We start from the raw sequence: 24,813 nt of genomic DNA, 5'->3' as shown, positions 1-24,813 counted from the left end.
GTACTAGACACATTTCAAACGCTACACAGCCAACATGTGGCTAGTGTCTACCTCATTGGACAGTGCAGATATAAACACTGCCCTCGTGGCAGAAAATTCTTACCAGACAGTGCTAATAGGGGGTCTTTCACTATTACTAGTACTGAGTTGAGGCTAAAATCTAACTGAATTTTGCTTAAAATGAAATTGCTCAACATTTTAGGAACTATGTAACAAAATTTTTCCACTGCTATTTAAAAAAAAGGGGGGGGGATTTCATTCCCTTCCTCAAACTGTTTGTAAAGTCTTTGTATGTAGAACTGAGATCAAGCCTCTGGCTGATGTCTAATGTGTATGGGGGTGTGTGTGTGTGCGTGTGGGAGAGAGAGAGAGAGAGAGAGAGAGATAGAAGGAGAAAGAGAGAAAGAGACAGGGCCTTGGGAAAGTAGCTTGAAAGATACAAGTCATGTCTGGATTCTAGAGCAAGAAGAGGCATTGGAGCTGATTTTTAAAGCATCCCTTATTCCACAGAATAAACTCTTCTTTTTCCAAAGTCTACTTTTTTACTTAGAGTTCTTGATAACAAGGAAATTGATGACTCAAAAGTGAAGCAACAGATTGAAAGCTGGAGAAAGAAGGTTGACTGTGGAGGGATCCCAGGACTTGAGGGGGTGATCCCATGGTGATTATCGCTGGGATTTTTTTTTTTGCCCCCTAACAAATCCTTGCCTGAGTGTGAGAGGAAATTCCAACGACAAGGAGCACAGACAGAATGACCCCCAAGAAAAGCCTCCTCTCTCTAGCCAGAGGACTGAGAAGAGGTTGGCTCTGCAGGACAGAAGCCTTTCGACTTCACTCCCCAGTCCAGTTAGGAAGATGAGGTCCTCCCTCTCAGAACCCTTTCCACCAAACCAGCCCTGCCTGTAGCAAACAAGGGCAAAGGGGCGGCACCCCACGCCCTAGAGAGCAGGGGCAGAGAGGAGGGAGCGGGGAAGGAGGTAGCTCTGGCACATCCCCAGTATACCCCAGTGTAAAACCAACCACAACCAACTGAGCAAGAGCTTTGAGACTAAACTATGGTTATGAAGTGCCTCCCAGGTTCCAAACAAACCTCTGGGTAGCACACAAGTGGAACAAACCAGATGAGTGCTGCAAAGGCGCTGAAAATGAAATTGGCATTTGAATTACAGCCCATATAAGTGGGCCAGGACATGTGTTCTGAATCTAATTGGGTTAACTGCCTACCAAAAGAGGAGATTTAAATAGGAATCATAGACTCCTAACATAATAATACTAAAAATGTCCAGCACGTTATCCAAACTTACTCTTCAGAGGAAGAACCAGGAAAATCTCAACTAAATTAAATCTAAATTTCAAAAGTTTAAAATAAATCACTTCCACTCTACATGTTTAAACCTCCTATGGGTTTCCTAATTCCAAATATCTTGAATCACTCATCAGTTTCCCTTCCTTAATCACTCTCAGTCTGGGTATTTCTTTCCCACTCCCACTTTTACGCCCTGGTCGAGGCCCCTGTCACTTCTTGACTGAACGGTCACGGTTTCTACAGGATCTCTTTGCCGCTACTGCTTGCATCCCGACAGGCAACCCACCTGCACACAGTCTCCAAAGAATGATATGAGCACGCTGCTTGCCTGCATCATCACTCAAGGCTTGCAGTGGCTTTTTACTCTCTATACCCTAATGTCTAAATGACCTCATTTGGCATTCTAGACTGATATATTCTTCCCTCAAACCAAATTCTCAGTCTCCTACTGCTACAACCCTCCTAATAGCTGACACTTGTATTGTACCAGCGTTTCCTGCCCCCACCCCCCAGGTCCTGAATATTTGTAATGCTTTGACTGTGCGCCCCTGTATTTCTTGTCCGGGGCACACGGCCCTCTTCAGTTCCATGAACATGCATGGCCTGTCCTGGAGCTGGAACCTGGGGTGACCTCTCATGCCCCCCATTAGTTTTCCTGTGGCCACACCTCTGTACTCCTGTGTGGTGCTTCTCACGTACAACTTCTGTGAGGTTATTTTTCTGTGTCTTTATGTTATATTAACATCATTTGAAAATTCATGTCACGATCTGACTATGCCTTTCTTTCTCTAACAGACTGGGAAGTTTAGTACATAGCAGACTGTGGATGCTATTTCTAATGAACACCTTTTCTGCTCACCACTCACTAAGGTGAAGTGGAGAGAGAGATAAGGACACAGTCAAAAAATACGTGTTTAATAAAATTATGCTTAAATGATGATTCCTGATATTCTCTAAGCAGATGAAAACACAAGATTAAAAAAAAGTGTATTAAGGTACCTCTTACCAGAGAACAGGTAAATAATAACAACCCCAAGGCATTCTAAAAATGAGGCAAAAGAGTAAAAATAATATTTTTCTGCATTAAATAGTCCTACCTGAAACTAACAGTAATGTGGTAGGAATTCAGAAAAACGTCTGTAGCAGTGTGTCTTGCACTTTAAAAGTGCTTGGTTCACTGTCCCTTGTGCATACCAGACGCTGAATATACATTTAATTTGTGTGTTGATCGACTTTTCCAAAATCCAAATTGACTAGCTGGATATAAATACCCTTTTCATGCTGTATTACAGTCAATATACTTGGGGGTCTACATATTAAGGCTACAAAGGGTGGGAAAAGACCTCAATCATCTATGAGAAAATTATAATCTGAGTTGGTCTTACTTTTGTTGGGATGGATAGTTATAGCCAACAGCAATAATTTAGATAAAAATGTTGAACAGGTATAATTTAACAACCACAAGACATTCACATATTAATCGGTCTATCTACTCAAATTCTATTTTTTTATATAGTATGATTGAATAGGACATTTTGTGTGTGTGTGTGGTTTTACCAAAGAAATAATTCCTTTTTTTTTTTTTTTAACACAAAGCAATGGTGTCATGACTTTGGGTACTCTTCATTACAAGAATTTTTATCATTTTATTTCTTGACTTTGCAGTTATTCAGGAGTTTTTCATATTTAAACCATAGCTTAAATTTTAGTCATTGTTAAATTACCACCACTTATATCCATAGAAATGATTTAAAAGTAAACATGGAAAAGTACTGAAATATGAGCCTGTTCTCATCAGCTAGATAACATTCTCATTGAATTTTTCCATCTTCAGATGACACACTGCAGTGAAGAAGGTAAACTGTACTTCAGACATGGCATGTGGCACCAAACTCAAACAGCCTTCTGGAATGTTTTCATTTAAGTTACTGACATTTTTTTGTGTTTTGTCTTTCTGGTACCAGAAATCTATTATGTGTTAAGCTCAGATGATTTGGAACCAGAACTATAATCATTGCAGGGATAAAGGTTTCCAAAAATAAATGTTATTAGTCAAGATATGCAAGATAATGAAAGCCAAATTTTCTAAAGGATCTTAAAAATGACTAATATGGTTGCCATTTTCACTGTTATTTGGCACTTAAATTAGCTTCAAATGAACAAAAGACCCCCATTACGGAGAAACTGAGAAAGGCAAAGAAAAAATTGGAGTCCCCCTAAACTTTATTTCTGGGAGAAAAAAAGTATAAGAAAGTATCTCAGAACTGTTTACCCACTCTTTTCTGGAAGAAGTCAGGATTAACAACAACTGGGGAAATTCAGAAAGAGAAAGAAAAATACCATATGAGATTGCTCATATGTGGAATCTAAAAAAAAAAAAATACAAAATATAAATACAAAATAGAAACAGACTCATAGACATAGAACACAAACTTGTGGTTGCCAAGGGGGCAGGGGGTGGGAAGGGACAGACTGGGATTTCAAAATGTAGAATAGATAAACAAGATTACACTGTATAGCACAGGGAAATATATACAAGATCTTGTGGTAGCTCACAGAGAAAAAAAATGTGACAATGAGTATATATACATTCATGTATAACTGAAAAATTGTGCTCTACACTGGAATTTGACACAACATTGTAAAATGATTATAACTCAATAAAAAATGTTAAAAAAAAAAGAATGACTAGAACTGAGTATCAGAGGGTTGAATGCAGATTTGAGAAGTAATATTCTTAAGAAGGATCAAGATCCACTGGAATCTTAACATAGTATTATTATTCCATGTCATCACCATTAAGATACATTAGTAATCTGCATTTTAATATATATTATTATTTTGCATAATTTCCAGGAAAGTAGCATGGTATAGTAAAACGAACATTTACTCATTTATTCTTTAAATCATGAACTAATATTTATGAGCACCTACTACGTGTCAGACACTTTGAAAGGTTCGACACAGAAGTGAACCAACAGCCCCAAATTCCCACGCTTACGCAGCTTATACGTTACGGGAGTAGACAGACAAACAAGGAAGCAAAACCTAAGTGTGTCTTATGGTGACAAATGCTGTGGAGAAAACTAGGACAGGGAGTACTGTTGGCAGGGATATTCCTTCTCTCAAATTTGAAATTGGGTGGCCAAGGAAGATGTTGCTAAGAAGCTGCTAATCTAGGCAAAGACCTGAAGATGGTGAGGGAACAAGCCACGGAGAGATCTGGGGGGAGAGCATTCGAGGGAAAGGGCCCGGATAATGCAGAGGCACTGAGGCAAGTATGTGGCTGCTGTCTGAGGGACAGCAAGGAGGCCAATGTGACAGAACAAAGTGAGAAGAGGAGAGTAGTAAGTGGTGAAATCAGAGAGGTATCAGGGAGCAAAACTGTATGCTAAACTAAGACAGAACACGTCAGGGGAGAGGCCTCGCCCAGAAGTGCAAACTCAGCAGTCAGTAGGGTACAGTGGCAGTTAAAGCCATTAAAACTAGATGACGTCCCCATGGGTCTGAGTGGAGGCAGAGGGGGGGAGGAGGGGCAGGGACAGGGCTGTGGCATTTCATGGCAAAGAGGTGGGTGAGGGGAGGCGAGGAAGAAGCAGCACCATCTGAGAAGGAGCAGCCAGAGAGATGGAGGGGAAGCCAGGAGAGCGAGGTGTGCCGACTCCAAGGGAGGACAGCGTTTCAGGAGGACAGATGTCAAAGGTTGCTCATGTGCCAAGAGGGAGAAGCCTGAGATTTGAGTGCTGGACTGTGTAGTGTGAAGCTCATTAGTGACTTGACAAGGGCTGTTTCAGTGGAGTTGGTAGGACAGCAATCCTGACTAGGGTGGGTCTTTCAAGAGAAATAGAAACTGAAGAAAGTGCGTACAGATAACTTTCTAGAAGTTTTGCTGCCAAGGGGAGCAGAGAATAGGGGCAGAAGCTGGAGCGGGTTGCGGGGTCAGGAGAAGATGTGTGTATTTAGTAAGAATGAACTGTAGCTTGTTAAATCCAACAGGGATAGGAAGCTGGTGATGCAGGGTAGGGGAAATGCTGGAGAGGTGAATAAGTGAACTGGATGGGGTCAGGAGTACGAAGGAAAGTTGTAAATTTCTTTAATACTCGTTGGCAAGATGGGATATAAAAAGAACTTTTAAAATCTGCCTTTTTCCAAAGACAATATATCCACACCCAGTAACTACTGAAATAAAAATAATGCTATAAAGTACACAGTCACATCCAAAATAAAGATAATTAATTTTTAATGATCACACAGTAAGTCCTATTTCTGTGGTTCAGGCCGCACATCTTTGGAGCCTGTGTTGGTAGAGAACAAACAGGCCTTCCTCCCTGACGTATTCTGCCTTAATCCGCTTTTGTACCCTCTTGGGATGAGAGCTGAATGCCACTCAAATGGAACAGCCTCTTCTTAGATGTTTACAGAGGATGTACAGAAATGGCAAACAATAGGAACAAAACTGTACAGCAAACTGTAATGAAAAAACTCTCAGAAAAAAAAAGGTGGAAAGGGGCACCTTACAGAGCAATGCACTCCTGTCACTGGCAGTGTTCAAACAAAGTGCAGACGGCCACCTAGGAGCTTGTGTACCTTAAGCCAAGGGTGATTCAGTGCTTCATAAACAGTGATCCTTTCAGCGGGATCCAGCATCAGCATGCGACGAACTAGGTCTTTGGCACTTTCAGAGATATGGCTCCACTGCCTTGGATTCATCTGAAGAGGAGGAAAGGAAAATTACAGAGAAGTTAATATTCACTGTTATTTAATATTCCTATGCTGTTTCAATGTGAATAAAATTCTCAGAGCAAAATAGAGAAATCTGATTCTAAAGGCTTGATTTCTAAGGAACAAGAGAACAGATGTAATTCTTTTCTGTTGTTATTGTTCTTTACAGGAGATTTTGCATCAGTAAATATTCTTTACATATGTTCTTGTTATATAAGTTACAATATTTTTAATAATCGAAGAATAGAATGTTCACGATCCCAGGTTCTACATAAAGAGTCTAGAATCTAGGCTCTGAAGAGACTAGAATACTTTGATCCAGAAAGGACTAAAATAAAACTGAAAAATTTTAAATTAAAAAAATTTTTTTTAATATTTTGCTTTTAAGAATTGGAATCAGCAGTAATTGTGAAGCTACATAAAGTCATTAACAGGATACTTTGGTCAGTGTACGCCATTTTCAGTACTTAGGAAGAAATACACCATTACTATAGGCCCTACAAAAAACCCTACTCACTTGTGTATTGTTCTTACTGAAGTTACTTTTGTTCCTCTTTTAAAGATGAGACAATTAAGCCACAAGGTAAAGTGACTAAAGTCAAACTAAAAGAATTATGAGTTGCTCAAAAGAGACAGGATTTGAAGGAAGGCTATGGATCTGTGAGGAAGAGTTGGAAGGCTCCTGGGAAAAGGAGTATGTCTCAGACCAGGAACCAAGAAAACAATGGAAAGGAACGGAAAGGAATGCTTAGGGCTTGGAGCTGGGAAGACAAGTCGGGAGAGGAGGGTAGAGACGGAGTAGGGTCTCACTCCCTCTTTAGTATCAGGAAACTGACTGAGTGAGTGAGCTTATGGGAGCTGTCTGGTGCCAGGAGTTTTATTCTCCATCTTTCTCCCTTAGAAGGTGACATAGGTCTCTGCCGGTTAAAGCCACGGCACTGATTAAAGTCCACAATAATTTAAAGCCAAATGAAATCACAACTTGCATGACAGTACATATGAATCATTACAATTTGACCAAGGGTTAGCATTAGACATTTCCCTCTGGTTTGCGTGAGGGTCTGTTCTTGTAGATGGGGAATGAGAAATGTTCCATATACTTTTTCTAACAGGCAGAATTCCAAACAATAGTTACTTCTGCTTGTCAGATCCCTTAATTAAAATGAGTGCCATGAGACTGTTGAAATATTGTCAGCTGACTGAAACTGAGATCAGTTTGTGAGAGAAGGAGGTGAGTGATTAGATGGGGCTCAGATAGATGGCCTTGTTTCCTCTTCCCCATCCTGGAGCTGATGGACTCTTTAAAGTCTGCATGACCTGTCCTTGGGAGAGGGGTTGAGAAATCATCTGAAAGTGGTGGTGAGATGCCTGAAGTGAGTAGAGGTTGAGAGGTATCCCCCATCTTTTTAATGAGGGAGTCCAACCTAGGGTTTTCTCTTCCTCTGGCAGAGAAGGGTAGTTGAAATAAATTTGGAAGGTTGAGTAAGTAAGGGGGAACAAAACAGGGCCATAAAACAGTCACACTTGAATACTAGAGCCAGGCAGCTTGGAACTCCTGCAGTGTAGATATCAGCTGGCTATCCAGAAACAAATGACGTAAGATGACACTGCATCTTTTACAGACTTTGGGAAATGTATTTTTTTTGTCTTTTATAAAAAAGTTAATTGAAATTACATGTTAGCATATAATTTAGCTAAATAATACTCTCTGATATCTACCTTAAATGACCAACTAAGCTAGTAAATGAGAATAAAAAGTTAAATTAAAATTACTTAAGACCAGTAGCAGTTTATAAACTATAACTATTTAAATGTAGTACATCAAAATTTTCTTGAAAATACTCATAGAGATCAAGGATTTTGTTAACATTTCTTTTGTTAAGAAGCATCAGACTGATGAAATGACATTTTTGAGATCTGCTTCAAAACCGCCTAGATTGGCTACATGTTGATAAGCATTAAAGCTTGGGGTTAATTAATACTATTATCTCCACTATTTTGTTTGTTTGAAATTTTCAATAACAAAAAATGTAAAAATAAATGGTGACACAATCACAGCACAGTTACTAAGCTGCTGAAAACCTGAGACTTTTGTAAGGAAAGCCATGACTATAAGCAAGAGGTAGAGTTAGACGAGTAAAAGAGTAAATAGGTTATCAACCTCAAAGCTTCAACTCCCCAGGTACAGAAATTATGATATTGTTGGCAGCATCCACCTGACTTAGTATAATACTAAAAATAGGAAATTTAAAAACAATTTAATTTTTGGACATGTGTGAATAGTCCAAGTTTTTTTTTTTAACAAAGAAACAAAGTCAACTATTCAATGCTTTAAAAATAGACAAAATCAAATACCAGAAGCTGTTGGAATGAAGCACATTGCCTTGGAAACCAGGAAGTTAGCAACTGAACAAACACAAAGGAAGACTCTATTATTAGCAAACGCTTATAACTCAAAAAGGCAGGTGGGAGATTTTATTATACGGTACCTGCGTCATAAATCGATGTGAGGATGAAACGAGTTAATATAAGTCAAGTGCTTAGAATAGTTCCTGGCACATAGTAAGTGCTATGTATGAGTTAGCTATCATTATTGCTAGTATTATTATTATGCTGATGCATTACTAGTTGTGTTTATTTTCATATGTTAGTATCTGTGATTTCACTTGGCAAAATTCGACCAGAAAGCCGTAACTGTGCATTCCTGCCACTCACAATTTCCAGGGATTAGAGGGGGATGATTACTTACAAGCAGTTTCCTGAGGCTTTTAGTTACCTTGAAAAGATTGATTTTATTCCCCAGTGGCCAACTGACTCTAAGAGAAGCAGAAAAACCTATACTTAAAACATCCTTCTTCGTTAACAGAGTTTTGGCATATATCTCAATCCAAATAAAAGACAAACTTGGATGCCCTTAGAAGCTAATGGGTACGCAAGGTCCAAGGGGGGGAAAAAAGCATAAACCATTCTCACCTTCTCACTTCCACAAGCTTCGGTTATGGCTTAAAAGGAAAGGCTTCAACTCTGAAACTACGTTATATCTTTCATTTCTTTTTTTTCTTAATTTTTTTCAAGTCCTATATAAACTTCTAACATTACTGAGGAATTGAAAGAAAAAACTTGAGGGACCCTGCAGTTTCGGAGTCTAGTGCTGTATAAACCTGTGTGTTTGGTTTTGTTTTACCAGGAATGACTGGAAAATGAAACAGTGGTGATTCTGGTGAATAGAAAGCACATGTGTCAGTCATAATGGGAGGAAAAAGAACTTCCTCAAAATAAGCTGCTCTTCTTTGATATTCAGACACATACTCCCCGCGTTTTCCATACACAGTCCTATTCTGTCAGCCACACAGGGCGGTATAGGGGAGTAAAGTGTAAGAGCCAGGGTAGTGAGACCCACCTTAAGCTTATTTCCCAGAATTCCCTAGGTCTTTTTGGTGTAGCCATTTACACTGTCAGTAATGACTTTTTAATTTTTTAATAATGAAAGTAATAATGTACTAATCACAAGTCTGTGAATAGTACGTGCAGCTCTAATTCACAATAGCCAAAGATGAACGCGAATGTTTAAGTCACACCAAAACGGCTCCAAATCATATTATGAAATGCAGTTGTGATACTGGCATTTCAGTTTATCCTGGGATGTAAATGGAAAGTTTTTCAGCTGTGCTGGCTAACTACATAAAATGCAATAAAGTAACATGTATGACAAAGCAAAACAAATAAAAGTTAATAGACACTAAATCTAAAATTAAGATAAGGAATTACTTAAATTACCTGGATTAAATTTCCATTTTCATGTTACAAATTAAGCAAAAAGTTATAAACATAAAGCCCTTTTCTCAAATTATACAAAGAAGGGCCAAAGAAGTTTATTTCCCAGCTTAGCCTGAATAAACGGGCTCGGTCATGAGGCAGCTAATGGATACTTTAAAATCTGGGCTCAGGTCTGCCACAAACACCTTACCTGGGGTAAAATAAAAGGTCAAATTCTAACACAATAAATTCCAAGGAGCATTCCAAATTCTTTTCCTGAGCTAGAATTTTATTGGAAATAAGCAGGGCAGTAACCAATTTCTTTGAACTAGTTAAACGAGTAGTTTCCTAGAATGTATTTGAGGTGAAAGAATTTGATTTGCAATGTGGCTTTGTGACTCCGAGAGCCCAGGATTCTTACACTGCCAATTGGCACGTGGAGGAAAGGGGGCACATCTATCTGGTCTCTGGTTTTTATACTGTATCAAAGAGGAGTAGGGTTTCTGTTTTCTAGACTAAACACAGAGTTGGAAATCAAACACGTGGGATAGACTTCAGCAGTAGCACAGAGGGAAAGGGAAGGAGAAGGAGGTGCAAGGCAATGGTTGCTTTAAAGCCAGTCATCTGGGTGACAGTTCTGCTAACAGCGACTCTGAAATTTACTTTGACTCTGAGGCCTATGTTGCGTAACAAGCAAAGAACTTTTCTCTAAGTAACGATGTGACAATCAACAAGAAATGCAAAGAGATAGTAACTTCAAAGCACATTTTTCAGGATAATTTAATCTCAGCGGAAACACAAAACGTTCATGATAGATTACCTTATATTTTCCTTTAATAATGCCTTCAAACAATCTTTCCTTGGTTCCGTAGAAAGGCAAACAACCGCTTAGCAGGATAAAAAGGATCACGCCACAGCCCCAGACATCTACAGGTTTTCCATAAGGCTCTCTTTTGACAACTTCTGGGGCCATAAAATGAGGTGTTCCAACGCGTCCTACATTTAAAACAACAACATCAAGGAAAAATGTTTACATAAAATGGGCTTTTCCCCCCTCACATGAAAACTGAAAATAATAGAATAACACTGTGAACGAAAAGTTTCATAATATAAATATTCTCTCACCACCTCTCCCCTCCTCTGTACAATCAAAGAAAAACAGGCAGAAGGAAAAAATTATTTATCCATCACCCTTTGAAAATACTGAGCCCAGGGTAGGTACTTTGTTTTGTCTTGTAACATTACTACTTCCTATTGAATTCCACAGGGTATATGGTAAGTATTTACCTATGTCTTGCTTCATGAAGTTGTATAAATTTTCTAGTTTTCTCGTGTTTGAAAATTACTAAAAATACAGAGCAGAGGCAGTGGCAGGGAGAGGTGGGGACAAGTGAGAAAATATCTGTGGAGAAAATGATTACTTTTGACTGCCAAATGGAAATTCTCAAATTAAACCTAATGCTGAGAACTTTTATTTGGAATATGACTCTGAATCTGAAACCCTGTTCAGTTGATTTTAGGAATTAATTGTAGCAATTAACAATGGTTAGTAAAATTTTGTTGTAATAGGATTTTTTCAGCTTCCACTGAACATTAACATTTGAAGAGAATGAGAGCAAATAATATCACATAAACCAAAGCAAAATCATGAACTCCTCCCATTCAATTCTCTTTTATCTCCATCTTCTTTAAGGCATTTTTCTTTTTTCTTTTTTCCTTTCCCTACAAAAACTAGGTTTCAGAAAGGAATCTGAAAGCAGCTGCTTGCACACTAGTAACCATCTTTAACTCAGTATCCCCAAAGGAGTCTTCTCTTCTACTGCAGAACAAAAGGCTTGTACCCTGTAGGGAAATTACTGGAGGGAGAGGGCACTGCTCACCAGACCCTGGCACCTCTTCTAGCTCTATATGCAGCGCCAGACCCCTCCTCTCCTCCCTTTGCCCCCTCAGTCCCTACCTCAACATCATGAGTCCAAGATAATGTTTATTTTGAAGACTGCACAATACTTTATATAGAGCTCAGAGTTGTGGTTCAGAGTTTTATGAAAGGCCTCAGAGATCGTCTAATCGAGCTCGAGGGAATACATCATTGTCTTCTTTGTGATTGTCAAACCCAGTTGGGATGGAGAAGGATACTGCAGCTCTTAGCTTGTGTACTGGGAATATGACTTTGCTGCAGATCATAAGGGTTCCCCTCCTTCCCCCATAATTAAAGAGATTAAGTTTAGGGTTCAGGGAGTGAAAATAGTTTTATTTAACATGTACAGTAGATCAGTGAAGCTGTATACTGGTTAGACGGAAAGATTTTTATTTCCATATTGCCCCATTCGGCTTCCTCAAGTGACATAAAGAAGCTGAAATGATGAGAAGTAAGCCTCCTTCTTCGTTAATAGCCTGGACAGGGCGGGGCCCTTGGGGAATTTGCCTTGTTCTGATGGACAGGAGCTGGCAAAAGCAGGGAAGAGCAGGGCAAGAGATCAGAGTACTGGTACCAGGGCCCCAGTCAGGTACATGCTGACGGTTAGGATACTGCTTTGAAACTGGACTCTTACTATTGCCCGCACGAAGGAAGGCCAAGCAACTCAAAATAGGCCTCAGTCTGGGAACAGTCAGCGCCACCATGGCTGGTCCTGGACATCCAGGGGAGGTTTTCTCCACTTATCTGGACTGAAGACTACCCTGGTTCTGGAGAACTAGTGTTCATCCTTGAGGAAGATACATGTCTTTTGGTTCAAGAATTCGCTCATAGATGAAAGGTGGAAAGACCATGGTAGAAAGAATATATAGGAATGATTTTTTTTATTTTATGTGGACTGGTAGAACGTGAAAGGTCTGGAGTTAACCTTTAACGTACACCAACCTCTTCCCCAATTTCCTGGTTTATGTATCATCGCTTGACTTTTCCTTCTTTGTGGTCACTTGATTTTTATGACTTTGACCACAAAATTCTAAGAACAGGAAGCGAATTACCAAACCAAATTAAATGTCATTCACTGTATATGAGACACTTGAGATATACACTTAAACTATTTAAATGTTAACTTTTTTGATAACATAATAAAGTCTTATTAGCTAGAACCTCAGGGTGGGGGGAGTTGTTCTGAATAGCTACATATTCAATATTTTAGGACTTGAATCTTTATGCACCCAAACCTTTTCACTTTGATCATTCTGGATGGTTTTCTTTCTACAATTTCCTGACTTCTTTTACACAAGATGCTGCACATAATTTAATCTTTCTCTTGATGACTCAGAACTATCATTGTGGATACCAATGCAAGAACTCTACTCTAGAACAGAAAAACACCCTGAGAACTTCAGAGGCATGCAAGGGTTGATTTCTTCAGTATTAACGGGCTGCTGTGCATGAAAATGAATATATGTGTATTTCTGTATGACTGAAGCATTGTGCTGTACACCAGAAATTGACACAACATTGTAGCCTGACTATACTTCAATAAAAAAAGTAAACAAAAGCCTGCTGTGCTTTCCAACTTTTGATATCTGCTCAATCTATTTTTTCTGTCAGGCTTTCATTTCTTTCCTCTCTCTATGCTTACTTTAGCCTTGTCTTCTCCTAATTTGTACCATAAAATCTGCTATTAACTGGAAACTGATTAGAAACTGGATTCTTTCATTTAGTAACAACTTCCTAAGTGCCTGTTAGGTCCTCAACACAGTGGAAAGGGTTGTGGACGTACAGAGGGATAAGCCATAGTGTCCCCCCACCCCCGCCCCAACGCCAAACCCTTGCCCTCACAAAGCCCAATCTTTCATATAATTACAAATCCATGCATCAAATGTCACAGGAAGGTACGCAGCCCAGAGAGCTACGGTAATATGGGAATGAAGGAGCAGGGCTACCTAACTTGGGATGGTGAAGGTCAGTTTCCTTTGCAGAGGAGTTGACTGTTAGCCCGGCCTTCAAGAACAGAGTTAACCAGACACATAAAATGACAAAAAGGCATTCTAACCAGAGGGAATAGCAGGTGCAAGGTATGAAGGAACACAAATCTATAAAACTTTCAGAAAAATGGAAGCATGTCAGCCTCTGAGTGTGTCCTTAGCTGCTCACTTGAGAGAACCATGAATGAGTAGTGAGAGTGGGAAAGGTCTTGCTGTTATTATAGTTACATCCTAGGTTCCTAGTTATCTTCTGTGTAAGTGAGTTTTCCAAACAGCTGAATTTCACATAGGGGACGTGTAAATGGTTTTTACTATAGGGAACACATAGAGGAGAGAATTCCTTTCTATTTGGAGGACTGAGTGATCAAAGATTCCAACTGATAGGAAAATAGTATTCTGTTAAATATTAGCAAATGAGCTGATAAGTATTGGTAAAATTTTCAAAAGGACCTTTAACAACTTGAAAGCTTTTTAGAAGAGAAATCATTTATCCCTTATCTACGTTGTATTTTAAAAGACACTGTAATGCTCGAAGTAGTTATTTCAAGACTGCAGGGAAAGGTATGTTAAGAAATGACAATATTTTGACCATCACAAAGTATTTTAATTCTAAAAGCATTGAGAAAAATTAACTTTTCATAACTGACACACTGTGGGTTTAAAATCAGCTTTAAAAATATACTATTTAGGGGAAAGGTTAGTGGACTTTAAGAAAATAGATTAACACGTAGAAAATGTCTGGGGAAATCTAATGAATCTGTTTTTCGCCTTCAGTCAAAATGCACAGTGCAATATAAGCCCATACCATTTTAAATATTAACAGGATGCAGATCCAGATTAAGAGAAATAAGATCCCTATAAATGGACAGTATATAGTATATAAAAGGGATTTGTTTTATTTCATTTCATCCCATCAACCTTGGGGATGTAATTATCAGAAATCATGTGTTATTTAATTGTGCAGTCTTAACACAGGGGTGATGTGTTAAGATTTGAGAGTTAGTTTAATAGCTACATTTGTTTAAAAACAGCAATTTAAGATTTGTAGCTGACTGCAAGATTAATATGAGCAGCAGTGTTACATGGTTGTCCAAAAAGCTCATGCAATTTGGGGAGCCTGATAGAAATGTAAGATCCACAGCAAAGGAAGCGACAGCCTCAAGCTTCTGTGTGCTGGATATACCTGTAGTTTTGCCCAGTTCTGGCTCTGTACTTTGTGCATAGCAGAGATTCTGAACCAGTTTATGTGAGGAATGGCTAAATTAATCTTGGCAAGTTAATGTGGATAAGACTTAGGGGGACATGTTAGCTGTTTCCAAACATTTGAATGGCTATCATGTGGAAGGATTAAAATTGTTCGCTGTGGCTCCAAAAGTCAGAATTAGGACCACTGTGTGGAAGTTACAGGAAGACAGACTTCTGTTTGGTGCAAGGATGAACATTTCTTTACTTAAGGAGCTTTCCAAAAATGGAATGTCCTGGGACATAGTGAATTCTTTGCCATCTGAGGAATTAAACTAGAGCTTAGTTTTTTGCTGGGTATTTTATGAGAGAGTTCCAGCATAAGTTACAAGACTAGAGAAGTTAAGGTCCCTTTGAATCCTGAGATTCAATGATTCTATGATTAAACTGTGTGTTGTTACCTGACCATTTGGTAAGTCTTCTAATCACAGATGAAAAGTTTTGAATTACAGGGAAAAATAAGTTTTCAAAACTCCTCAACTTGCAGAGCTAGAAGAAAATGCAAAACTAGAAGAAAATCTAAGTATAATTTAATTTTAGAGGGCAATGTGGTAAAATAATACTTTAAAGAGTACAAGTATGACTCATGGCTTATTTTTCAGAAGATGGTCTCTGTTAATACTGCTTTATGTTTTAGTAATAGGGAATTAAATTAAAAGAAATATCCTGTGTAATGGTTTATTTTGATATTCATCATTTGTCAGGTACTTGAACTTAATATAAGCATTCTTAAAAGATGACTGGTTTAAAAAGATTCTGTTGATATTTCTCTTATTTTTTTTCTTTGTAAAGGCTGGCAGCATTTGGAGATGGGAAACAGAAAGCAATGACTAAAAGGTTGGTAGTTTGTAGAATGGAGAACCAAGTAATTTGCAAAATTAAAGAACAAAACTAAAAACAGGGCCGCATTCGAAGCTGGAGTCTATTGAAAGGAATAAATAAAACCCAAATACTTGAATCTGTAATTAGGATCCACCACTGTACACTGGTGAAGAAAGTTTCCATTTTAACTTTTCTTCTTTTTTTTTTCCTGGCATGGGAATTTTCTAATTATGTTTGTTTTGGCTAATAATAAAACCAGTCTGTATTCACATTTGCTCGCTCTTCCCAAATACACAGATTGATGGCTTGAGCAGGACTCTTTTACAAATGGAAAGGGGAAAACAGTATGAAATTAAAACTTAGTTACTGATGTAACCTGAAGGTAATTAAGCTACATATTTCAGATTTGACTTCAATTGATCAGTTCAACTTTAAAAGTCACTTTGCCCCAAATATCACCTTCTTCCAATATGGTTTTAATCTCTGTATGTTGGGTCTGTCCCCTGGTAAGTGCTGGGGATACAAAGAGTAAAAAGACAGAGTCTATTCTTAAGGGACTAAAATTCTAGTTATGACTACAGAATTATTAAATTCAAAATTATATCATGGCACTTTTTTAGGGTGGGTTAGTGTGGGGCGGAATGGGGTATGAAACACTGAGGATGGACTCATATTTAGTTTGAAAGTTTTACATCAGCCTGCAAGTGACCAGATTTTGAGGAAAATATTTAAAAAAAAAAGTATTCTTACCTCCAGCTACAAGTCCAGACTCCCCTAATTGAATAGCTACCCCAAAGCCCCCAAGTTTAACAGGGGCCGAGTTTTCCTTTGAGGCAAGTAGAACACAGTGGGGCTGAAAAGAAAAACAAACAAACCAAAGACAAGGATTAACTGAAGATGAACAATTCAATTTACACAAAACCAAGTAACATGATCATATAAGTAATACTTTTAAAACTCCTGGAATTACTTTGGATGCTTGAATTATTTGTCCTAGTCTCACTTCTGGCTGATTTCTCCAAAAACTTACCTGTTCTATCCAATTATTTTTCAGGAATTATTTGCTTCCAAGATTAGGGTGTGGTGCTAAGATTTACTCAGAAGCATGGATGTTCAAGACAGATGAGACAGGCATATTCTCTGCCCTTTTTATGCAATATTCTCTTTGAGTTACAGTGTACATTTGTTTAAGGAAAAAATATATTTTCCATTCCTGCAAAAATGTTCCTTGAAAGCTCTGGCTTTACCTATAGTGCCACTATATCTTGGCCCTTAAGGGATGCTGATGGTCCTTTCTTCATCCACCCTCTCACTATCTGATTTCTTAATTCATTCCAATCCCAAGTAAGAAAAGTCAGATTTAATGAGTTTAATTGAGCCTGGCTCCTGGGGAATTCAGTGCTCATCCTGGGGTCTTTTCTCTGGATCTGCCCTTCCTCTCTGTGGGAATGGCAGGTGAGAAAGGAGCAAGGGGAAAGGAGAGTACTTGGTTGGCCACTAGTCTGGGGTAAAGATATCCTTCGAGGAGCAGCTGCTTGACTAGGGCTTTCTAAGAATCATACACTTTGTAGTCACAATGAGAGTTTCTTTGTAGGACCTTGTCCTCTGCATCTAGTTCTGTCTGGGACCTTATTAGGGGCTGGTGTCAGGAAAGCATCTCATTGTAGGGACCTCTGGTCTCAGCTTAAATACTATATACTCCCCAATATGACTAACATTATGTATAATATGACCTGTTCTTAAAATACGGGTTAGTGAAAGAGGCAAGCTCTTCAGGCTTAGAAGAAAAAAGTATTTTTTCATTCTCCTCTATACTTGCTCATACATTAAATGACATGGTTTTAGTTCAGGTTTAGCATACATGATAGTGGGCATACAGAGAACTGTGCAATAAAACTCTGAGCTAGTACACCCAGAGATGTTTGGTGACCGATACGCCAAAGTGGGAGGGATCCTTGCTCGGCCCAGTGAAAGTATCAGGGTTCCACCCCGGAAGTTACTCTTTTTGTCCACAGGTGCTTAAAGACCTTTTACAACAGTCTAGCACAAAGAAAGATGAACCCTCGAACGTGTGTGAGTGAGAGAAAGAGGGGAGAGGAGAAGTGCACGTGGTGAGCGAACTGCGGCAAGACACACAGTAGCCAGAAGGGTCTACGGGAGAGCAAGCAAACCTCTACAGAAACCAACTGATGAAGAGTGCTCTCTCTCAAGGAGCACACATCTGTCTTAAATGAAGACGGACGACAACAGATACGAAGAAAAAAGCAATAGTTTCAGCGTGACACCCATGTGGGGCACAGTAAATGAACAAGCCTAGCAAAGGACAGGTGTGTGCAGAAAAAGAAAATACAAACTAGACCCAGACAGGGTCTCCTGGCCAGTGTCGTTGTCACCTTCTTAGGAAGGATAAGTGGAAGCTTAAATCATAATCCTAGAGCACACCCTTTATAGTCTGTTGACTATATTTATGCTTAAGTTAATGTTACGTTGAGATTTATGTAATTCTCATCAGTGTGGATTCAGATATTCTCAATAAATCCTTAAGTGAGACAAGCCATAAAATTGGAACTAAAGATAGACAATAAACAAAGAAACCAACACACATAAGTGAATGTAAGACTAGGTAGTATCAAGCGCTATGAGGAAAACTAAGCTGGTAAGGAGGTAGGTGTTTCAGGTTTGGAGACTAGGGAGCTGCTCTTCAGTAAGGGAGGGAATGTCAGAGCAAGCCACGTGGAAGCAAGCTCCTGGGGGGGAAGACAGTTAAGCACAAAGGCCCAGAGTGGGGTTGGAATGTCTGGAGAGGAGTCAGGAAGCCAGTGTGCTGGGAAAGGAGTGAACAAGGGGAAGGGTGGTGGGAAGTGTAATCCACAGGATCAAAGACCCGACTGTCCAGGGTTTTGAAGATAAGACCAGAACTCTGGGTTTTATGCTAAGCAAGACAGGAAGCCATCGGGAAGTTTTGAGCAAGGGAGCATTAAGATTGGTTTTAGGTCTGAAAGGGTCACTTGAGCTGCTGTATGGAGAAGAGACTGCAAAGGCACAAGAGTGGAAGAAAGGAGACCAGGTGGGAGGCTTCTGCTGTTGTCTGGGCAAGAGAAGACGGTGATTTGGACTAGACTAGAGTGACAGAATCAAGGTGGTGAAAGCGGTCAAATTCAGGATATGTTCTGAAGGTAAATCTGACAGGAACTGCTGCTGGATATGGGGTGTGAGAGAAAGAGTTAAGTCAAGTATGGCAACTAGGTTTTTGTTTTGGACATCTGAATGAAAATGAAGATGCCACTTACTGAAACTGGGAACACAGGGGGAGGAGTCTGAAAGAGGGGTCAAGAATTTGGCTTCATACAAATTGAGTGTGAGGTCTCACAAGATAGAAGAGGGAAGGCTGGATTAGCGATATAAATTTGGGATCAACAGCATATAGAGAGTATTTATAGCCAAGGTAATGAATGAAATTGCTTAGGGAGTGAACGACCAATAGAAGAGAAGAGGTCAGAGAATTGGGGCCTGGTACCCAGCAGTATCTGAGGTGAGGAAGATGAGAAGAATCTAGCAAAGGAAACAGAATGGCTAGATGGTAAAGCAGGGGGGAAAAGTCAGAAACGCTACTGAGAAGTCATTAAAGATGAGAAATGAGAATTGACCACCAGATTTAGCAACTTGGAAATCACTGATGACCTTGATAAGAAGGGTTTTGGTGGTGTGATAGAGACAAAAATCCCCACTGGACTTGGTTCAAGAGAGAATGGGAAGAGATGATGGGGAAATAGAAAATTCAGATACCTTTCAAAACTTTACTGTGGTAGGAATAGAGAAATGAAATGTAGCTAGAAGACAATGTGAAGCCAAGGAAGTTTCTTTCTTTTTTTAAACTTTTTAATGTTTACAACTGGAGAAAATAGATTAATAAACCTCCAGGCACCAATCATCCAGCTTTAACAATTATGGACATTCTACCATCCTTGCTTCATCTGTCTCCAACCATTTATTTTTTTTTTTCTGAATTCTTTTTTAAAAAAACATATCATTTTGCCTGTTAATAGTTCAGTGTTTCTAAGAGATGACTTAAAAAATAACCATGTCATTATCACACCCAATAAAATTAAGAATAATTCTTTAATATCATCTAATACCAGCCCACATTTTATTTTCCTTGACTGTCTAAAAAATGTCTTTTTTACAGTTGGCTAGTTCAAAATGGTATTCGAGGTCCATACGTTGCATTTGATGGTAATCTCTCTTAAGTCTCTCTTATTCTACAACATATTCCCCGTCAGACCTTTTTAAAAATGTTCATGACATTGATTAGTTAAGATATTCAGTAATTTCCCCTATGGAACCCCCTACAATCTGGGCTTGGCTAATGGTACTTACAGGGAGTCATTTAATATGTTCCTTAATCTTCTGTATTTCCTGTAAATTGGCAGTTAGATCTAGAAGCTTGATTAGTTTCATGTTCAATTTCAGGATTTTTGGCCCAATATTTCATAAGTGGTGTATCTGTTATAACACATCAGGAAGAACATAATATCTAGTTCTCCTACAGGATTGATCAGTGGGTTCAGGTGCTGTCTGCCGAGATCCATCATTATAAAGCTCACCATCAACTTTTCATTTAATGATTTTAGCAGCCATTGATGCCTAGCTCCATAATGAAGGGTTCCAAAATGGAGGTTTTCCCCAACACTTTGTTATGAAAACTACCAAACATAGAGAAAAGTAAAAGAATTGTATAGTAAATAGCTGTATATACACCACAAAGATTCTACGATTAACATTTTGCTACATTTGCTTTATCAAATATCTATCTATTCATCCCTCTACCCAATCATCAATCCATCTTTTCACTACACTTCAGCTACACATATCATTAGTTTCATGTTTGTTTAAAATTATGTCTAATTAGAGGTGAAATTTACATAACTGTCAAGTGCACAAATCTTAAGAGTACTATTAGAGAGTTTTGACAACTTGCATGTCTGTACACCGCAAAGCCCTATATCAAGATGTTACCATCATCCCAGAAAACTCCCTCATCCCTTTCCCATTCAATCTCTGCTGCCATGCGTGCCCCCAGTGCAAACCCCTATTCTGATGCTTTTTCACCACAAGTTTGTTTTGCCTGTACTAGAACTTCACATGCACGAAGCCAATATAGTATGCACTCTTCTATGGAAGGCCACTCTCACTCAGCATGTTTCTGAGATCCATCCATTTTGTTGTCATCAGTAGTTCATTTTTTTTTTATTGCTGAGTAAGTATTGTGCTGCATGAATATACACCAGTTTGTCCACTTTCCTACTGATGAACACTTAGGCTGTTTCCAGTTTTTGGATATTATGAATAAAGCTGCTTTGAACTTTTTCCAGAATAACAAGTTGGTTTCTAGGCAACCTCCAAAGGTGACCAATGAAAGCTTTTTTGGTATTATTATGAATTTCTAAATTTTTATATTTTTTCATGTGTTTTAATCAATTGCAGCCATTATTCATTTTGATGCTTGAATTGTCCCATTTTTGGCCAGTGAGAGCCCCTATTTAAGTCAACTTTTACGCCCTTTTTTAAGACTCTAGGAGTCTGATAACTTCCTTCCTGTTAGCCACAAGATGTTTGAGGCTTGTCTTTTTCATTTCTTGCCCCAGATCTGGAACTGACCATTTCTCCCAACAGCCCCATTTCTGTCTACTGGGAAAAGGTATTTAAACCCACAATATAGGTATCAGATACACTGTTACTATTGAGTTATTACTGCTTTGACTTTTCAGTGGACAGAGCTAAAAATTATGTATTTTTTAGATGGAAAAATAATCACCAATTCATACTGATGTTTCTTCCTACTCAATTACAGGGGTTTTAACTTCACTTCTTTGATTTTGTCAAGTAATGCCGGTACCTAATAACATCAGCATAATTACTCATTTGCTTTCTCCTTTAACGTGTGTGTATAAAAGTTTCAAAATAACAACACCTACATTACTAGTAATAGCAAAACTACTGTAGGCTGTTTAAGATTCCTTTGTGATTCTTTTTGTCTGTAGGATATACCCTACCAGAGATGCTCAGTCAAAATACTGTTTTACTATTCAATGAAGTAAGAATTCATGAATTTATGCTAATATAAATAAATAAGTAAACAAATGGTAAGAAGGAAAAGCTTTCCTTTCTGTAGAAAATCAATTAATAAAAGTAGAAGAAATTCCAGCATTAGAAAAATCACCATTTGGCAGTTATGATAATAATTGATTCAGGTAAGAACCATTAAAGAGCTCTAACTAGTGGGTAAAAGTTTGAAGAGTGACAGGATATTTGTATAATCTCAGAGTAGTTCCCCACAGGATACTTATTAATTACAAAGGGTAAAATAGTAATTTTACAAAGGAGAAACCTGGCAGACACTATTATCAAAATTACTGCTGCTAGTCATGGGACCAGTTAATAGCACGTGCTTCCTGACACGTTTCCTTCACTGAGAAGAACTTGGCAACACTGCTGTGGTATTCCTGCCAAAGGACGTAACTGGATCTCATCATGAAGAAACATCAGATAAAGCCAAACTGAGGGGCATTCTAGAAAGTAACAGGACCATAGTCTACAAATACTGTTCCAGATTAAAGGGATTAAAGGAGACTACAGAGATTTAACTGCTAAAATGCAATACATGGTCTTGTTTTTATTTTTGCTACAAAGGATCTTATTCGGACAATTGATGAAACTGGAATAGGTCTGTAGATTACATAATAGCATTTTTTCCATACAAAGTCTCTGATTTTGATGGTTTTACTGTGGCTATTAAGAGAATTCCTTATTTTTAGGAAATATATAGGTAAATGGATAAAGAGATGGATAAGAGTGAATGAGTGAGAATAAACCAAATGTAGAAAAATGGTTAACATATGGAGAATCCGAGTGAAAGGTGTCCGGAATTCCTTGTACGATTCTTGTGACTTTTCTTTAAGTCTAAAATTACGTAAATCAAAAACAAAACACCCCACCCTATTTTAAAGTCACTTAAAAGAATTCTTGTGGTTATACTTTCAATTTGTTAATTTGGTGTTTTGATTATATAAGACGTGTACACAAAGTTCCAAAGTCAAAACTGCAAACAAATACCATTCAGTGAGGTCTAGCTTTTGTCCCCTCTCTTCTTATATTAGTTTTTGGCTTATCGTTCCATTGTTTTGTTTTGTTCTGAAAATGAGACCATACACACAGATACTTCAAATTTTCACATAACAACATATCCAGTAGATGACCACATAGCAGTATCTAGAGATTTTCAGGGAGGTTTTTTGTGTTTGTTTTTGTTTTGTTTTTTTAAAGAGAGACATTTGTGTGCTGATGGGAGAGATCCTGTAGAAAGGAAGCAAAGACCCCAGGAGAGGGGGGATGGGATGGAATGTGCAAGTGGGAAGGGGGCTGGCCTAGTGACAGTGAAGAAGGCAGGGGACTGACTGGGCACCTGGGGACGAAGGCAGATGTGGATGTAAGAAGATGAGGAAGTTCTCTTCTGAGGGCTTCTATTTTCCATTTACTTGAAATAAAGTCACCATCAGGTGGGAGGGGGGAAGAAGAGAGGGTTGTTGGTAGCGTGATAAGACTGAAGGTGTGAAAAAGTTATTTTCAAAGAATAGAATGAACTAAGCTTTCAAACTTGAGTATCATAATCACACAGATTTGCTGACCTACAACCTCAGAGTTTCCAACTCATAAGGTCTGGGGTGAGGTTAAGAATGTGCATTTCTAACAAGTTCCCGAGTGATATTGATGCTACTAGTCTGGGCGCCATGCTTTGAGAACCACCAGACTAAGGAAATATAGCAGGACTGCTGGCAGCACAGGGGCCCACTTGAGGTCTGTGGTCATGAATCTGAAGCAGGACCAATCAGCACCCTTCTGTGTTTGTACCCGGCAGTCCTCATTTTAGCTGGCGGGGTTCAGGTCTGGAGTGCGCGGTGAGTTGAATTTAACCAGGGTTGGGATTTAGATAAAGAGAGGGGGGTGATATCAGTAATAGGTGGCACCAAACAAGCATGTCCAGTTACTTCTTTTTTTCTACTTCTATCTTTTGTATACAGAAAAAACTAAGCTATCCACAAAGTTTGAGGAAGGGGAAGGGTGAGCGGAAGAGGATATATAGGAATAAGCAAAGAACACAGAGACAGAAAGCAGAAAGTTCAGAACGAACAAGTAAAAGCGCACATAAAAGAATTAGGAAAAGGCTTATATTCAAATCTGGTCACAGTGGGGTCACCAGGGAATGAGAGATTAAAACAGAATTAGTGTTTTGAAAAGGGATGGCTTAGGTGTGGAAAAATAGATAGTACAATATAGAAAACAATTTATATTAGATTTTATGAAACAGAACATATAGGAGATAAATACAATTTAGCTATTTTTAAAAAATCCTGCCAGGATCCTGAAAAGATATTTACACACCCGCATTTATTGCAGCATTATTCACAACAGTCAAGAGGTGGAAGCAACCCAAATGTTCACTGACAGATGACTGGATATAGGAAATGTGCTATAGACATACAATGGAATAGTATGTAGCCTTAAAAAGAAGGGAGTCCTGTCACACACTACAACATGGGTGAACCTCCAGGATATTATGTTAAACAAAATAAGCCAGTCATAAAAGGACAAATACTCTATGATGTGACTGAAATGAATTATCTACAAATTCAAAATCATAGAAAGTAGAAAGAAAGTTGCCAAGGGTCGGAGAAAAGGGAGGGGAGATTAATGCTTAGTGGGTATAGAGTTTCAGTTTTGCAAGATAAAAAATTTCTAGATATAAACACAAGTATATTTAACCCCACTGAACAATATAAATATACTTTACACTACTAAACTGTACATTTAAAAATAGTTAAGATGGTTAGTTTAGTTCTATGTGTTTTTTACAACACACACACACACACACACACACACACACGAAATTCCTCCCAGACCAATACAGTAATCATCTTCTTTCTCAGAGGCTCTAGGAGGAAGTAAAAACTACAGTATTTTTACTTTAGCAATTTAAAAATATTCTGTCTCATGTATCATAT

At 38.5% G+C, this 24,813-nt stretch overlaps 1 protein-coding gene across 1 annotated transcript in view; it reads right to left on the bottom strand.

Moving 5' to 3' along the window:
* Positions 1–24,813, bottom strand: part of CASK (calcium/calmodulin dependent serine protein kinase) — a 290,070-nt gene that overhangs the window by 77,218 nt on the left and 188,039 nt on the right. Inside the window, exons 6-8 of the mRNA XM_032474657.1 lie at positions 16,505–16,607; positions 10,605–10,780; positions 5,894–6,016 (exon numbers count right to left, since the gene is read on the bottom strand). Of these exons, the coding sequence (XP_032330548.1) occupies positions 5,894–6,016; positions 10,605–10,780; positions 16,505–16,607 (402 nt within the window). The remainder of the gene's footprint in view (positions 1–5,893; positions 6,017–10,604; positions 10,781–16,504; positions 16,608–24,813) is intronic.

Source organism: Camelus ferus, chromosome X, assembly GCF_009834535.1.
Source record: "Camelus ferus isolate YT-003-E chromosome X, BCGSAC_Cfer_1.0, whole genome shotgun sequence".
Taxonomy (NCBI): domain Eukaryota; kingdom Metazoa; phylum Chordata; class Mammalia; order Artiodactyla; family Camelidae; genus Camelus; species Camelus ferus.
This window is presented reverse-complemented; position numbering and strand designations above follow the sequence as displayed.